This window comes from Pinus tabuliformis, chromosome Q, assembly GCF_031772625.1.
Source record: "Pinus tabuliformis cultivar Carrire ecotype Pingquan chromosome Q, CPIR1, whole genome shotgun sequence".
Classification (NCBI taxonomy): Eukaryota; Viridiplantae; Streptophyta; class Pinopsida; order Pinales; family Pinaceae; genus Pinus; species Pinus tabuliformis.
This window is the reverse complement of record NC_142296.1, coordinates 1,333,418,060-1,333,432,850: the sequence shown is the minus strand read 5'-3', so window position 1 is coordinate 1,333,432,850 and position 14,791 is coordinate 1,333,418,060. Positions and strand designations below refer to the sequence as shown.

The 14,791-nt window shown below is 37.3% G+C and overlaps 1 protein-coding gene across 2 annotated transcripts in view; it reads right to left on the bottom strand.

The window, feature by feature from the left end:
• Positions 1 to 14,791, bottom strand: part of LOC149224767 (uncharacterized) — a 170,439-nt gene that overhangs the window by 64,950 nt on the left and 90,698 nt on the right. Inside the window, exon 1 of one of the 2 annotated variants that reach the window (XM_089386250.1) lies at positions 3,415 to 3,516. The exons of the other annotated variant lie outside the window; for it this stretch is intronic. Coding sequence (XP_089242376.1) covers positions 3,415 to 3,437 — 23 coding nt within the window. The 5' untranslated portion in view covers positions 3,438 to 3,516. Of the gene's footprint in view, positions 1 to 3,414; positions 3,517 to 14,791 lie in introns of those variants that run through there. 2 annotated transcript variants of the gene reach the window in all.

The window sequence follows — 14,791 nt, the reverse complement described above, 5'->3', positions numbered from 1 at the left end:
AAGAGCATAGGCTTCTATCCAATGAACTTTTATGTCCAAAAAAAATCAATTGGACTCAAAACCTACAAATAAGAATACCAAAATAAAGACTACCTCACACATCCCTTAAATAATAATAATAATAATAGTAATAAAGATAATAATGTGATGAATATATATATATATATACAACACCCCCCCCCCCCCCGCCAGGGAGCTCACTTGGAAAGCCTATGAAAATGTAAAGTAAATGTGAATACAAGGTCCCATGTTCAAGTCCCTGGTTGCTTATCTGTGGCTACCTATGTTACCAGATCTGTCAGGCCCAGTAGCTGGATCCGCGGAATCTGTGTAATGTCAAGGGTGCACACTAGTGTCTACTTCCAGCTGCTTTTAAAAGTTAAGGAATGATTGCTCCTCTATTTTAAAAGGGCTCTAGGAATTGCAAGCTCTAAGTCAATATATTTGTCTTTGGTTGGTAATAAAGTCGCCAAGTCTTTGGCATCATTTGCTGAATGTTCTCAAAATGATAGACGTTCTCAAAACGATAGATCTGGAGCGAGGGGTAAAAATGGAAAACTAGGAACGGGCAGCACTCAACTGATGTCCTAGAGCGTTCTCTTTGCACAACATCTCACATGCTTATTGCTTGGGCTTCCAACCCGAAGAAGCAAGCTCTAATAAGATGTCCACTATTCCTAATTGTAAGACCCACTAATTTTGACCTGGTTGTTACATGGTTATCCCAATTGGAAACAAACAAAAAATGTGTCACTCTACACTGGGCAAGCACCCGTACAAGATGGTGTTAATGTAGGGTCTCCTAGAGAGTATCATTAATTTCATATATATATATATATATATATATATATGCAAGTATCAAACAAGGTTATTACTTAATTTATGTAAGCTATATTATAATTATTATATTATTAATTAAGTTACATAAACTTAATTTTATTAGTAAATATTTATATAAAGTTATTTACTTAAAAATTTGTATAATTTTTTTATTATCACATAATTTTTACTTTCAAAAATTATAAAATTATATTTATACTATTTGTACTTGTCGTTTCTCTAGGTATCTGGATCATGACTTTTTAAAAAACTAGCAAATCTGGATCCTAGTAACTTAGGTGGTTGCGTGCTTGGGGACAGTGTGGTTCACCTAAGGGTTATAGTGGTAGCAGTCGGAACTGACCCCATGTCACACGAGTACGAAACTGGCCCAGTTGCCAATTCCTCTATACATACATACATACACACATAAACACAAACAGATATAGTGAAGAGGCACATCCTAATGAAAGAACACATCTCAATTAAAGGACATGGCTTTCAATGAAAGGGCACCCTGCCTAGGGATTTATACAGGGCCCCATTGTACTATCATATCATATCACATTTACTTATACATTTATATATCCTAACGGATCTCTTTATTTTCCAAATACTTTGGACATTTAATTTGTGAGCAAGGTTTGGTTCCCACATTTGGTATCAGAACCTCATTTTCCTATCTTGATTTTTACCTAGTAAATATTTAAAGGTTCTTTGATTTCTTCAGGTCTTTGATCATAAATGATAAGAGGCCTTTGTCCATCCACACTTCAGAATTCAAATGAAAAAAATAATGTTGCTGTAATATTTCACTATCGTACAGTGCTTCCTGTTAGGAGACATACAACCACAAATTACAAGACCATACATTTACAGCCTACAGGACCGTACAATTGAAGAATTAAATTGATTGCACTGTCATATAATTACAGTGTTGTACAATTGAATAATTATATTAGTTGCAGGGATACAATCATATTTTCCGTGATTTATTAGTATTTACTTAAACCATTGTACCAGCCACCTACTCTGTACATTATTGTTTTAGTTACTTCTGTCCAGCAGCTGCCCAGTCGTTGTCCGTACCACCACAGTGCACCACTGGTCACATTACCAAAGCCACTTGTTGAATTTTGTAACTATGATCAGTCTTCATAATTAAAAATAAAAATAAAAATTATATATTTATTTATTTTATTATTTAAGCATGTTCTTCATCCTTGGGTGAATTATTAAAGCATGTTCTTCATGCTCGAGTCAAAAGGAAAATTTTGTATTTTCAAAGAGAAGAAAAACTGATTTTTTGAAGAGTACTTTTGGCTCCTTTGAAACCAGGTCGGCCTCCTCCCAATCAAGTCGGCTCAGCCCTTTAAGGTGCCCATTTGGCACAGCAAAAGACTATAAATACAAGTCATTTGACCTCCCTCAAGCAATTCGTCCTTCATCTGTGAAGGGCAAATTCGGCCCTGTCTGAGGCAAATATGATGCAAACTATGTGGATAATTCGGGTCTGTCTGAGGCTACAAAGATATGAATCTGAGGTCATCAAAGAGAGTGAACCTGAGGCAAACAAAGAATAATCTGAAGCATGAAAGGGACAGAAATCTGAGGCTATGCGTGAAGCATATCTGAGCAGGACTGAGGCACTGTTATGGAGAAAGACTTGACTAGGAGGATGGACCAGGTTTGCTTTTGTGTTTGACTTTGATGTCTCTCCTGTTGACTAGATTCTATAAGGAAAGGATTGCTGGGTTTTTCCCCTTGGACTGGGGTTTTCCCAGAGTAAATTCTTGTGTGGGCGTCTCTTCATGTTTTGTTATTGTAGATCTCTGAATAATTATGTCATGATCTATAATAATAAATGTAAGAATGGATGAAAAGAATAATCATGTGAAAACAATTAAGAGAACTACCCTTAAAATTTAACATGGTATCAGAGCTAGGGCATGAAAGAGCAGCCCTGGAAATTGATCTCATTGAGCCCTAGTTGCCCTAGATCAAATTTGAGAATATCAGCCTCTGTTTTAGCCATGTAATCTGCCCAGGACAAAGGGAAGGAACAGAAGGTCATTAAAAAACCTAAAACCCTACCTGTAGGCCGAATTCCTCAGCCTCTGTTCACACATCTTAAAGGGCCAGAAATTTTCAGAGTTTAAGAGGCCGAAATTATCTCTGCTCCAGCCTCAGACCTCATTTGAAAAGACCTCAGGGAGTCCGAACTTTATAGACAGGATGTCTCAAAATTAATCCTAGGCTGAAGATCTTAAAAGATTTATTGATTCATTTACAGGAGGGCCTCTCTAGGGTTTGATCTGTCATTACCTCAGTTCAAGAAGAAGCCGAATGTCTGTATGAAACCCTAGTCCAAAAATCAAAAAGTCTCTGTATTTATGTGTGGATCGGATTCCAGTCCAATGGTTACCTAAGCAATGTGGAATAACTATGAAGAAATTCAGCCCTTTTCAGAAGTCAAATCTAGTATAGAACCAAGCTGATTAGAAGAAGTCCTAAGTATCTTTCATGGGATTGATTTGATGATGATCAAAGGTATATGTCAACGAAGTGCAAGAAAAGATGCAAATTCATTGTAACCTTTGCAGAAGGTCTCCAGTCATGTCTCTGTTTCAGGATCAAAAGCCTCAGACTTCTAAATCAGTAATCCAAGGAGCCTCAGACCATTAAAAGTCCGGAAACCTGAGGAGTGAAACGAATAATCTCTGTCAAAAAGAATTCAAGGCCGAAATATCTCGGAAAGCATACAAGATGAAGTCATAAAACAATTATTTGGAAACAGTCATTAAGGGAGCTCAAAATTGTCTCTGTTCTCAACATTGTCCATAATGAACCAAGAAGTTGAAGATATATCTGTCTTCTAGCATAAGCTAAACTTTGCATATTCAAATTGCTCAAAACAAATATGAAGTCTGGGAAGCCAGAATTACAATAAAGACTGATCAAGATGAAAAATAAAGGTCTGTGATGAGATGAGATTCACAATCAACAGTATAATCACATCTATGAATGTGTGATATATAAGCTATCTTGATTTGGGCAACATGTGTAAGTGCAATAAAATGATGGCCAGATTGTCACTCCGTATACTTCAGTATTATGTATTGCACTTCTCTACTGATTGACACCTGGAAGATGTGCCCTGATGAAGGATGTGCTCTAGATATGACTAGCTCACTGTCCCTAATCAAAGATATAATTGACTAAAAGTTGTTTCTATAAGATTTGATGTCACACACAATGCTGTGAAATATCTTGGGCACTGAGATCAGATCTTCATGCCAGATTGATGGAGCTAAAATGTTTTTCTAAACATGCCTTGTATATATAAAGGAAGAGTTTGAGTTGATGTCTCAGTCGGACTGAAGTAATCCCTCACAGTTTTGTAATGACTTCTGAATCTGATGCTACGGTTGAAGTGATGAAGAAACAGTCACATCTTACAAGAAGTCCAGTGAGAGGATTCTGTAACAGTGATTCAGGAGCATGACTATTGTTTCAAGGTTGAAAATCCAATGATTTTGCAGAACTCGATGTATGGGCAACTTGGATTTGAAAATCATTATGTTGCTGAATTACTAAGTATGCTTGGTCACAGGAATATTAAAGGGAAAGATTTAACATTGCAATGGATCTGCAAAAGTCTAGAATCTGGAAGAAATTCTTGATCAAATCTGTCGTTGTTAAAGACCTCAGCTTCTAAAATGGTTTTTGGACATTTGGATATCTAGGGTTTGTAAGCCCTAGCAAGTAAGAAGGGCTTGGATAAGAGAGCCCTAGGTTTTATGGAAAAACCCCTAGGATCGATTGTTTCCAGTGAAAGATGAAATCCTAGTCCATGCAAGGAAGGTATGACATCATGCTGATATTGAAGACAAGGATGATGAAGTTGCAATATGAATGCAAGAAGGCTAAGATTAAGAAGGAGCTGACATTCTCCTATAGTTCTCAAAAGATAAGTATTCTATATCTCTCCTCTCTGATTATTATTATTGTTATTGTCTTTATGATTCAATTACTCTTATCCTTTGCTTGGTTGTAATCCTTCTTCCATGACCTCCTAGTGAGGATTGCAGGTCAATGACAAGGACTGCCCAGATTTTGGTAGCAAATGGAACAAGTGGAAGAACAAAGCAAAGAAAGAGAATTTTCCAGAATTTCTACTTTAATGGTATTGTACCAAATAAAACCCAGGTTCAGAGGGAGCGGGCTGTTTGAAGTATGCCAAAGAACCCAAGTTCAGAGGGAGCGGGTTGTTTGAAGTATGCCAAAGATTAGTCAAGATCTAGCATGCAACAGTTGGCAGAATGGAAGCAAGATTCGCAAAGATTCTCCCAGAAAGAGGGACTGGATCATGTCAAGACGTTTTCCTCAGTTGTAAGAGTTGTCTCGGGTTTTTGAAGGGCATGAAAAGAAGCCTCATGATTAAAGAAGACTTTGTGCTTGGTTGAATGGATCAAGGATGATCCTATATGATTTATTCTTGACAAAAGTTGAAGGACTCATGTGTCAGAGGGAGCAGCTATTGCCTCCAGTGGGAACAGTCAGAAAGCCATGTTATGACCTCAGAGAAAGTTGACCTCAGAATCCTGAATGATGGAGTGTTAGTATGAGAGGGAGCACCCAGTTAGGGTGACCTAAAAGCATTTTTGATGATGCATCATGTGAAGCTGCAAAGAGTTCATCAAGATATTGCAACCGTTATAATTTCTTGGATAGGCATGAAGCAGAATGGCAGAAGCAATGTATATTGCAGCTGAATTGGCAAGTTGAGAAGTAGTATAGCTTCAGAGGATGCTTGCAGGTTTTGATAAAATGTAGGTGACGACCATGATGATAGACATGGTGCAGAAAGGAGCGGTGAAGCTTGAATATATTTCCTTTTGATGCGCAGAGAGTTGATATGCTAACAATTCCAAAACAAGCTTGGGCTTGTGGAGAATGCCTCTCTAATTGAGAGGGAGTAACGATTGCATCATGGATATGGTTTCTCCTTGTGTCATGTACTTTAACCAGAATTAGGGATGTTATCCTTGTGTCAAGTACATTGACCAGAATTAGGGAGCATAGTTTGACAGATTGGATAGCATCATGGCCTCACATTCTTCCTTTGTCATGTACTCTGATCGAAATTAGGGATATCATCCCTGTATCAAATACATTGACCTGAATTAGGGAGAATTGTCCTAGAGGTTTTAGCCTCCCAGCATCATGCTCTACTCTCTTTAAAAATTTCAAACCCCACTCCGTTATCAGTTTTCTTTATCACTCCATGCATTTAGTTTTAAATCCAAGCATAATAAAAATTCTAAAATCTGGAAATGACAATATTTTTTTTGAAAACACAAATTTAGAGACCTCACAACTGCTGAAATTGTAGAAGTAAAACACAGCAAAATTATGACAGCGACACACAAAAAATAACACAGTGATTTTTTGTCAATGTGACCCTAAAAAAACCCCTACAACTCTTGGGGAAAATCAGTTTGAGAGCTCTTCTTTATTTATGAAAATGTTTTTACAGAGAAACTGAAATACACAGTAAAAATTTCAGCAACCACAAATTACAACTTATCTCGATTTTCATGCTTGAACTCCGCCTCGAAAATCATGACAATCATCAAACAGTGAAAACAAATTTTTCCAGCGATAAAACAGCATTAAATGTTGTACATATGCCTTGAAAAATGTGCCCAGAACTTGTACATATTGTACAGACTGTACAGATTTCAGCAATACAACTGCCTCGAAATTCATGCCCAAATCTGCCTCTAAATCCGTTCCCTCCTTGTTGTACCTCTTCCTCGATTTATGTGCTATCTCTCTTCCTCGATTTCTGTGCCTTTCTCCTAGTGTACGCTTTTGCCTTGTGATGCGTGTCAATAAATGTTACTGCCCAAATTTGCTGAAATGTCTTCTTGTTGCTCTCCTTCACTTCCTCACTGCTCAGAAATTTTCTCCTTGCTCTCTCTTCTCTTTCTCTCAAATGCTCATGAAAGAATGAATGATCTTTTCTTCTTCTCTTCTCCTTTTACTCTCTAAATGACCTTTTAGGTAACCCTGAGATCTAATGGCTGAGATTCATTTAGATCTAGGGATGAGAATAAATGTGCATTTAATTCTCACTTTCTATTTTTTAACTCACCCACTTAAATAGAGACCCACTTAGCCTTTTATTTCCAAAGTCACTTTTTCATTTTCTAATTCTTCATTGACTTTAATAAAGTCACCTTTAAATTAGAATGTAACTTTACCACTTATAAAGTCACTTTTAAATTAAATTGACTTTACCACTTATAAGGTCACTTTAGGAGAAAAGTACAAATAAATTTGGACACTTTTCCCTACACCAAAGATCAAAGCCTTAGGGAACCACTTGTCCTCTAGTACCCAAATTTTAACACTCTTTCTAAAGTGAGCTTGTTTTGGTATCATGCTATGATCTCTTTCTAGAATGACCTTGTTTATTGAGGTCTCTTGGTGGATACCAAATGATGCATATGTGCCATATATCAAGAGTACTCACTGGCTTATGGCAGTATGGCTGATGTTGGTGATTATAATATTGATGAGAATGCATATCTTAATCTTGATGATCTTTATAGAATCTTTCAACTTGAGAACATCATGATAATTCATTATGAATACCTCCCTAGTTAAGAGGGAGTGTTGAATTTTGTAACTATGGTTGGTCTTCATAATATATATATAAGCATGTTCTTCATGCTCGAGTCAAAAGAAAATTTTGCATTTTCAAAGAGAAGAAACACTGATTTTTTGAAGAGTATTTTTGGTTCCTTTGAAGCCAAGTCGGCCTCCTCTTAGTCAAGTTGGCTCAGCACTTTAAGGCACCCATTTGGCCCAGCAAAAGACTATAAATAGTAAATACAAGTCATTTGACCTCCCTAAAGCAAGCAATTCACCCTTCATCTATGAAAGACAAATGTCGTTGTTTTTTAGGCAAGTCAGAGGCTCTTAAGTGGACGGATCTGTTTGTCTGAGGCAACAAATATGTGAATCTGAGGTCATCAAATAGAGTGAACCTGAGGCAAATGAAGAATAATCTTAAGCATGAAAAGGACAGAAATTTGAGGCTACGTTGTTAGAAAATGTAAATATGTTCAGTCTTCAATAATGTAATTGAGTCATTATGTAATGTACTTGTCAAAAGACTAAAGAAAAGAATTTTTATTATTGTAACAATGACTTATTAAAGCATGGGTTTCATGCTTGGGTCATCAGCATATTAGTCAAAGCCCCCATTGTGGACTCCTAGGATTAATATTGAGTTCATAGAGTCATTGTATATTCGAAGAGACCCTTTTTGGGCTTTCGGATCATGTAAAAAGGTTTTGTATCAAGTCAAAAATGAATTATGTGTCCTCCACATCATGTCAGCCTAAGGAAGATCAAGTCGACCTAAGGACCCCCATTCGACCCACTAGAAGCCTATATATTGAAGGAGGTTGAAGTCATTTGAATCACTCACTCTCAAGCAAGTTCGATATCTCAAGAAGACACTGGAGAAGTGTGAAGTATGTTGCCAGGAGGACGAAAGGAGTGTGAGTTTGGGGAAGTCTCTAAAGAAGAAGAAAATCGAACTTCTGGTGCCTCTCTCTCTTTGTTTCGTGGTCTGGGTTGGTAGATTGAAATCTCCTAAGATTTCGATGTTGTCGTAAGCTACATGTTGTCGGAAGCTGCTGCCTAGTCGAAGTTGCTGGAAGGGGTCGAAGATCTTGGAGGCTGACATGGTGTGGAGGGAAAGTCTGGTCTTGGTCTAGGGTAAAGAGTCTCAAAGAATACTAGTGAAGGGAAGAATTATCTTGATTGGGTTTACCCCTCGAGGGGGTTTTTCCCTGGCATGTGCCTATATCTTGTGTCTCTAGTTTTGTGATCTTCATATATGTATAATTGCTTTATGAAAGATAAGATAATAAATAAGTAAAAGAAGCCAACACTCACAAGTAATTATCAAGAAAGGAGAATCAAACCCTAATATAATATCCTTGATTTTCCAGCATATGCTTGAAGCATATATGAGCAGGATTGAGGCATTGTTATGGAGCGAGACCTGGCTAGGAGGATGGTCCAGGTTTGTCTTTGTGTCTGACTTTGATGTCTCTCATGTTGACTAGATTCTATAAGGAAAGGATAGTTGGATTTTTCCCCTTGGAGTGGGGTTTTTCTAGGGTAAATTCTTGTGTGGCTCTCTTCATGTTTTATTTTTGTAGATCTTTGAATAATTATGTCATGATGTATAATAATAAATGTAAGAATGGAAGAAAAGAATAATCATGTGAAAACAATTAAAGGAACTACCCTAAAAATTTAACACCATTGTGCCATTTTCAACCTCCACCATCACCAGTTTTACAGCAGTTACCAATCTAAGTAACATGACATATCCTCCCCCCCTACGTGTCATGTATTTCACATGTCGGACATGACACATGTGTGAGATGTGTTTGACACGTGTTTGATTGGTGTTAGACACAAGCCCTACTAGTGTCCCGAAATTTGTACACGTGACTAGTGGAGAAGTATCTTAAAATTGATTTATTGCCTCATTCTCATGCAATTTAGTCACAAATTTGGATCTCTCAAAAGTTTTGGAGTGCATCTAAGAGCAATTAAGCAATGTTAGAAGGGATTCCAAGCGTTGAGAAGTGGATTTGTCCAGGGCCTACTAATGTTATGCTATTAATGGTAATGTTCAATTCATAAAGTGAAAAGATACTTACATTTTTAACATTATCATTAATTGACTCAAGATGTTGGAGAGTGGTTCCAGCCTCATTGGATTTCATATGGAGAAAGTAGAATTTTAGATCCCACTTAAAATCCAGCAAACTTAACAGTTTTTAGGATTTCAAGGTTTGACGGGTTGCAACGTTTCCATTGGAATCTGTCATGTATGAGGGTATCGAACTAGCATTTAAATAAGAGGACCACGCCCTCTATGTAACTAGATGTTGGTGCCATTGATTGTTGAACTCCTCTATCATGACCCTAGTAAAAATGTACCCATCACTCAAACAAAGCTCAATATGACATGTTAAGCTTTTTCTATCTTATTTTAATTTTTAGAGGGTGATATTGATGATGAGTATCCCAATATAGGCAATCACTTCGATGATATGTAGTACTAGTTATTTGTGTAGCATGACTTTTGTGGACTATACATGCCATTTAGGGCCTCTCTATTGATATATTTTTGGTTTAGAGATGGATTGCACTTAGTGCTATTTAAGTTATGTGCATTAATTGGATGATTGAATTCATATCATCATCATGCAAATGTTTTATATATTTCATATGTTATGTGTAATTCACTAATTTTTTTGTTATGTTATATATATATATATAGAATGTGTCCTTCGTGCCTATGTTCTATCACCATGTCATGTGTCAAATGCTTGTATTATTGTGTACTTCGTGTCCCCTGTCCTTGTGTCATGTGACTTAGCTGCCAATCTATCTCTAGAACTACTACTAAAATCCACAAATGCTTCTAATTTGATACAAGGCCACAAGGTTTTCAAAGGTCAAAGGACGCACTCTTGTTGGTTGTATTTACCATAGGGGAGAATTAAAATTTCAAAGCTATGCTGCACGAAACTTCTAGGAACTCAGCGTTTCGAGTCGTACCCATAACCAAAACTCAACCATCATGTATCTATGAGTTAATATAGACTTGGTTTTCCTTCTAAATTGTCATCTATAGGTCTTATTCCCCTTTTTCTTGCAAGATATTGTGTTATATATATATGATGTTTCCATTTTTGGGAGGTGACATTTCTAAACATACCCGTTTCGGAAATCTGAAACATTTTGATGCCTTGTGCAACTTAGTTTCAAAGCCACAACAGAAGGCAAGAACACAAGAAAGAGATACAACGAATGAAAATTTATTATAATTGAAGTAACACATTCTCCACCATGTAAAGTCAAAGAGATTTGAAAAGGTGATTTACCAAAAGGTTTACTATACATTATATGGTGTTAATGATTATATATGTCAAAGTGGTCCAAAAAAACAATTAAAATTCTTTTCAATTAAGTACAATTGCAAGTATAAATAAAAAGGGGCATCATCTCATTCCATTTCAAAATTATAAAAAATAAATTAATAAAAAAACATAAGTATTTAAATCTCATTAAATAAAAAAATATTATAAAAGCAAGCAATCATAAATCCCAATTCAAGATATAAATTGTGCAATTTGAAAATAAAGGAAGATTATGTTATAAAAGTTGCTTAATCGCATGTTGCAGATTATTTACATTAAAATGGAATATCCGAGGAAAAGAGATTAACATCGTTATTATCATCACCTAGATAGAAAATTATATTAATATTGATTTAGCAAAACAATTATCAATTCCAAAGCCAAATACAATTGAAAAGGGAGATGTTTTTTGCAAAAGGCAACATGAAATTAAGGGCTTACAAGGGACAATTGATGATTATGAGTGTATATACCAATTCAATGTTGCAACCATGTTTAAAGAAGACATCAACATAATTCTCAGTTGACCTTGGTTTGGAATGTTGGGTACCTTTATCTTAAAGACAGAGAAAAAGTTATTTACGTTTCCATATAAGAAAAAGATGACACTTCAAAATATTACAATGAAGTCAAATTCAGTGGTACCTAAAGACCTGAAAGATATCTCAAAGGTAATCCTTCAAAATAATCAAAAGTCAGCGCAAAAGATGCAAAAGGAAATTGACCAAATCATCATAGGTAAAAGTACACTGTGTACCTTTATCTTAAACACAAAGAAAGTTTTTAATTTTTCTATATAAGAAGAAAAAGATGGCACTTTAAGACATTACAATGAAGTCAAATTCCATAGTACCTTCATCAAAAGACTTGAAAGATATATCAACAGGGAATCCTTCAAAATAATCAAAATTTAGCGCAAAATATGCAAAAGGATATTAACAAAATCATTGTAGGTAAAAAAGAGAAACAAGAAGTTTCTCGCAATCTATGAAACCGGATTCATCCCCCTGGCCCACCGTGTCCTGAATCGGGCGAATTGGACACGATTCGGTCGGATTCATGTCCTTTCGAACGTGTCCAATCGTGTCCGATCGGGACACGATCGTGTCCAAATTGTGTCCTGATCGGACACACACGTGTCCCGATTCTGGGACATGAATCCCGAATTTGGGCATTCCGCGCAACGTTAAAAGGCAGTTTTGCCCATTCTTTTTTCACATTCACTTCTTTTGTTTGTTGTGGGTTTGTTATGGGTGTTTGGGAGCAAAGAGCAAAGGGTGTGGGAGCATTTTCAAGGAGATTCAAGCAACAGATAAGTGCATTTTCTCCCTTTTTTTTTTGCATTTTTATTACAGTTGTTTGCATGTGCATTTCTTTTACAAATTTGTGTTTTTTTTGTTTTTTTTTACAACATTCATGGCTCAATCAAGGGCAGCGGGGAAGGGGCAAAGGAAGGCGAAGAATGTCGCAATTGGAGATGCCCCTCCTCTCCCAATTTCATCAGGGTTTGCTGCAAGTGTTCCCTCTATTGCAAGTGGGGTTGCAACAACAGCTTCAAATGTTGAGGGAAGACATCCTCCTCAAGATAACAAATATCCCTTGTGGAAATATGTCACAAGAGAGCAAGGGCCAAGTAGCAAGGTGAAGGGAGGAGGCAATGTGAGTTGGAAATGCAACTATTGCAACACTACTTTCACAAGCACATATTTCCGTGTGAAAGCTCATTTGTTGGCTTTACCAAGTTGTGGAATTGCAGCTTGTACAAAGGTGTCTTTACCAAAGAGGAAAGAAATGGAAAGAGAGTCCAATGTTGGTATGGAAAATGTGGCTGCAAAATCTAAAAAAACCAAGAATGATGACCCCCTTCCATTCTTGAGGAAAAGTAGCAACAAATTCCCATTTGAGAGTTCTAGTGGGGACAAGCAGCAAAAAGAAAGGCAATTTCACTTGGTCCAATGGACAAGATTTTTCAGAAAGAGAAACAAGAAGAGCTTGATCTCAACATTGCATTTTTTTAATCAAAACTTCATATCCTTTAATGTTGCATGCTCACCTCTATTTATTGAGATGTGTCGAGCTCTAACTCAAGGGGCTCCATCAAGGTATGTGCCTCCTGGGTCAGAGAAGCTTAGAACCACATTGTTGACAAAGGCAAAAAAAGAGGTGGAAATCATCATGGCCAACATTTGGGGTTAGCATTGTTTCTGATGGATGGACAGATCCAGCACGACACCCACTCATCAACTTCATGGTGTCTTCCTTGAATGATCCAGTTTTCTTGAAATCAATGGATGAACTTGGACAATACAAGGATGCACAATATATGGGTGAGTTGTTTATTAAAGTTATTGAAGATGTAGGTGTTGATTCTTGTGTGCAAATCATTACAAATAATACACATGTTTGCAAGGTCATTGGCATGATTGTGGAAACTAAATATCCACAAGTGTTTTGGACACCTTGCATTGTCCATTCATTGAACTTAGAACTTAAATCTATTGCTATTGAGGATGCATGGCATATCTCCAACTTCGTACAAAATCATACAAATGCCCTCGCTATCTACAAGTACACCAATCTATCATTGTTGAAGATTGCGAATACACGGTTTGCCTCTTCATTCATCATGTTGAAGAGGTTAAGGGAGGTCAAGATCACTCTTGGGGCCATGGTTATTTCAGAGTTTTGGTCTTTTTGGAGAAAGACAGATCAAGTAGCCTCTAAAAGAGTGAAGGACACAGTGTTAGATGATGCTTGGTGGGAGAGGGTAGATCTACTTATTCAGATCATGGACCCTATCATTTCTTTGCTTCGATTTGCAGATACAGACCAACCCATCCTAGGAGAGGTTTATGAGGGATGGGATTCCATGATTGAGTCTGTGAGGAGCATTATTTTACAGAGTGAGTGCCCCGAGTATGAGACATCATCAGAGGCCTTCTTCACCACCATACAGGATATTCTTGTCAACAAATGGGACAAGAATTGCACACCTTTACATTGTTTGGCTCACTCATTGAACCCAAAATACTATAGCCATGAGTGGTTGAATGGTGGACCTTCCTGCAAATTCCCTCCTCACATGGATGGTGAAATCTCAAAGGGGAGGAAATATGCATTCAAGCGGGTTTTTCAAGATAGAGCATCCCTTGATGAGGTGGAGGATGCCTTTGCAGAGTTTTCCACTGGCACTGGTCAATTTGCAGGATATGATCTGATTAGAGACAGGGGGGCTAAGAAGCCCTATTCTTGGTGGGAAAATCATGGGGCAACAAGCCCTCCTCTACAGCAGTTAGCCATGAGGCTCCTCTCTTAGGTGACTTCATCCTTTTGTTGCGAGATGAATTGGAGCACATATGGGAATTTGTATAGTGTCAAGAAGAGCAAGCTTGAGCAGTCTAGAGCAGAGACAATGGTGTATGTGCACACCAACCTTCGTCTTATTTACAGGCAGAGGGATGAGTGGTTGAAGGGAAAGATAAAGATGTGGGATGTCTTTCCTAATGATATGGGTCTCGACAACAGTGTTGAGTTGGCATTGGCCAAATTGGATCTCAATGATCCAGTGTTAAAGCCAGTCACATTTGATGACGGTGATATTGTAGAGGGGTCATCCCCCACACCAGCAGATGCAGAGATGATTTTGGATACAGGGGAGGAGAATGCAGCGGAGGAGAGCAGTGGTGACCATGATGATAAGTACAGTGATGCTGATTTTGATAATGAGGATTGATGACTCGTGAGCTACCTACTGCCTTGAGGCTTGTATACTTCTAGTGTTTTGTATTTGCTATTTCTATTTGCCATTGGCATTGGATTACCTACGTAACACATTTTGATTTTGATGACTTGATGAGAAAACTACAGTATCTTTATCTGTCTTTCTCCTATTGGATCATTGATGAATTGAATATGTATTATGATTCATCACTTATGTCACAATTGTG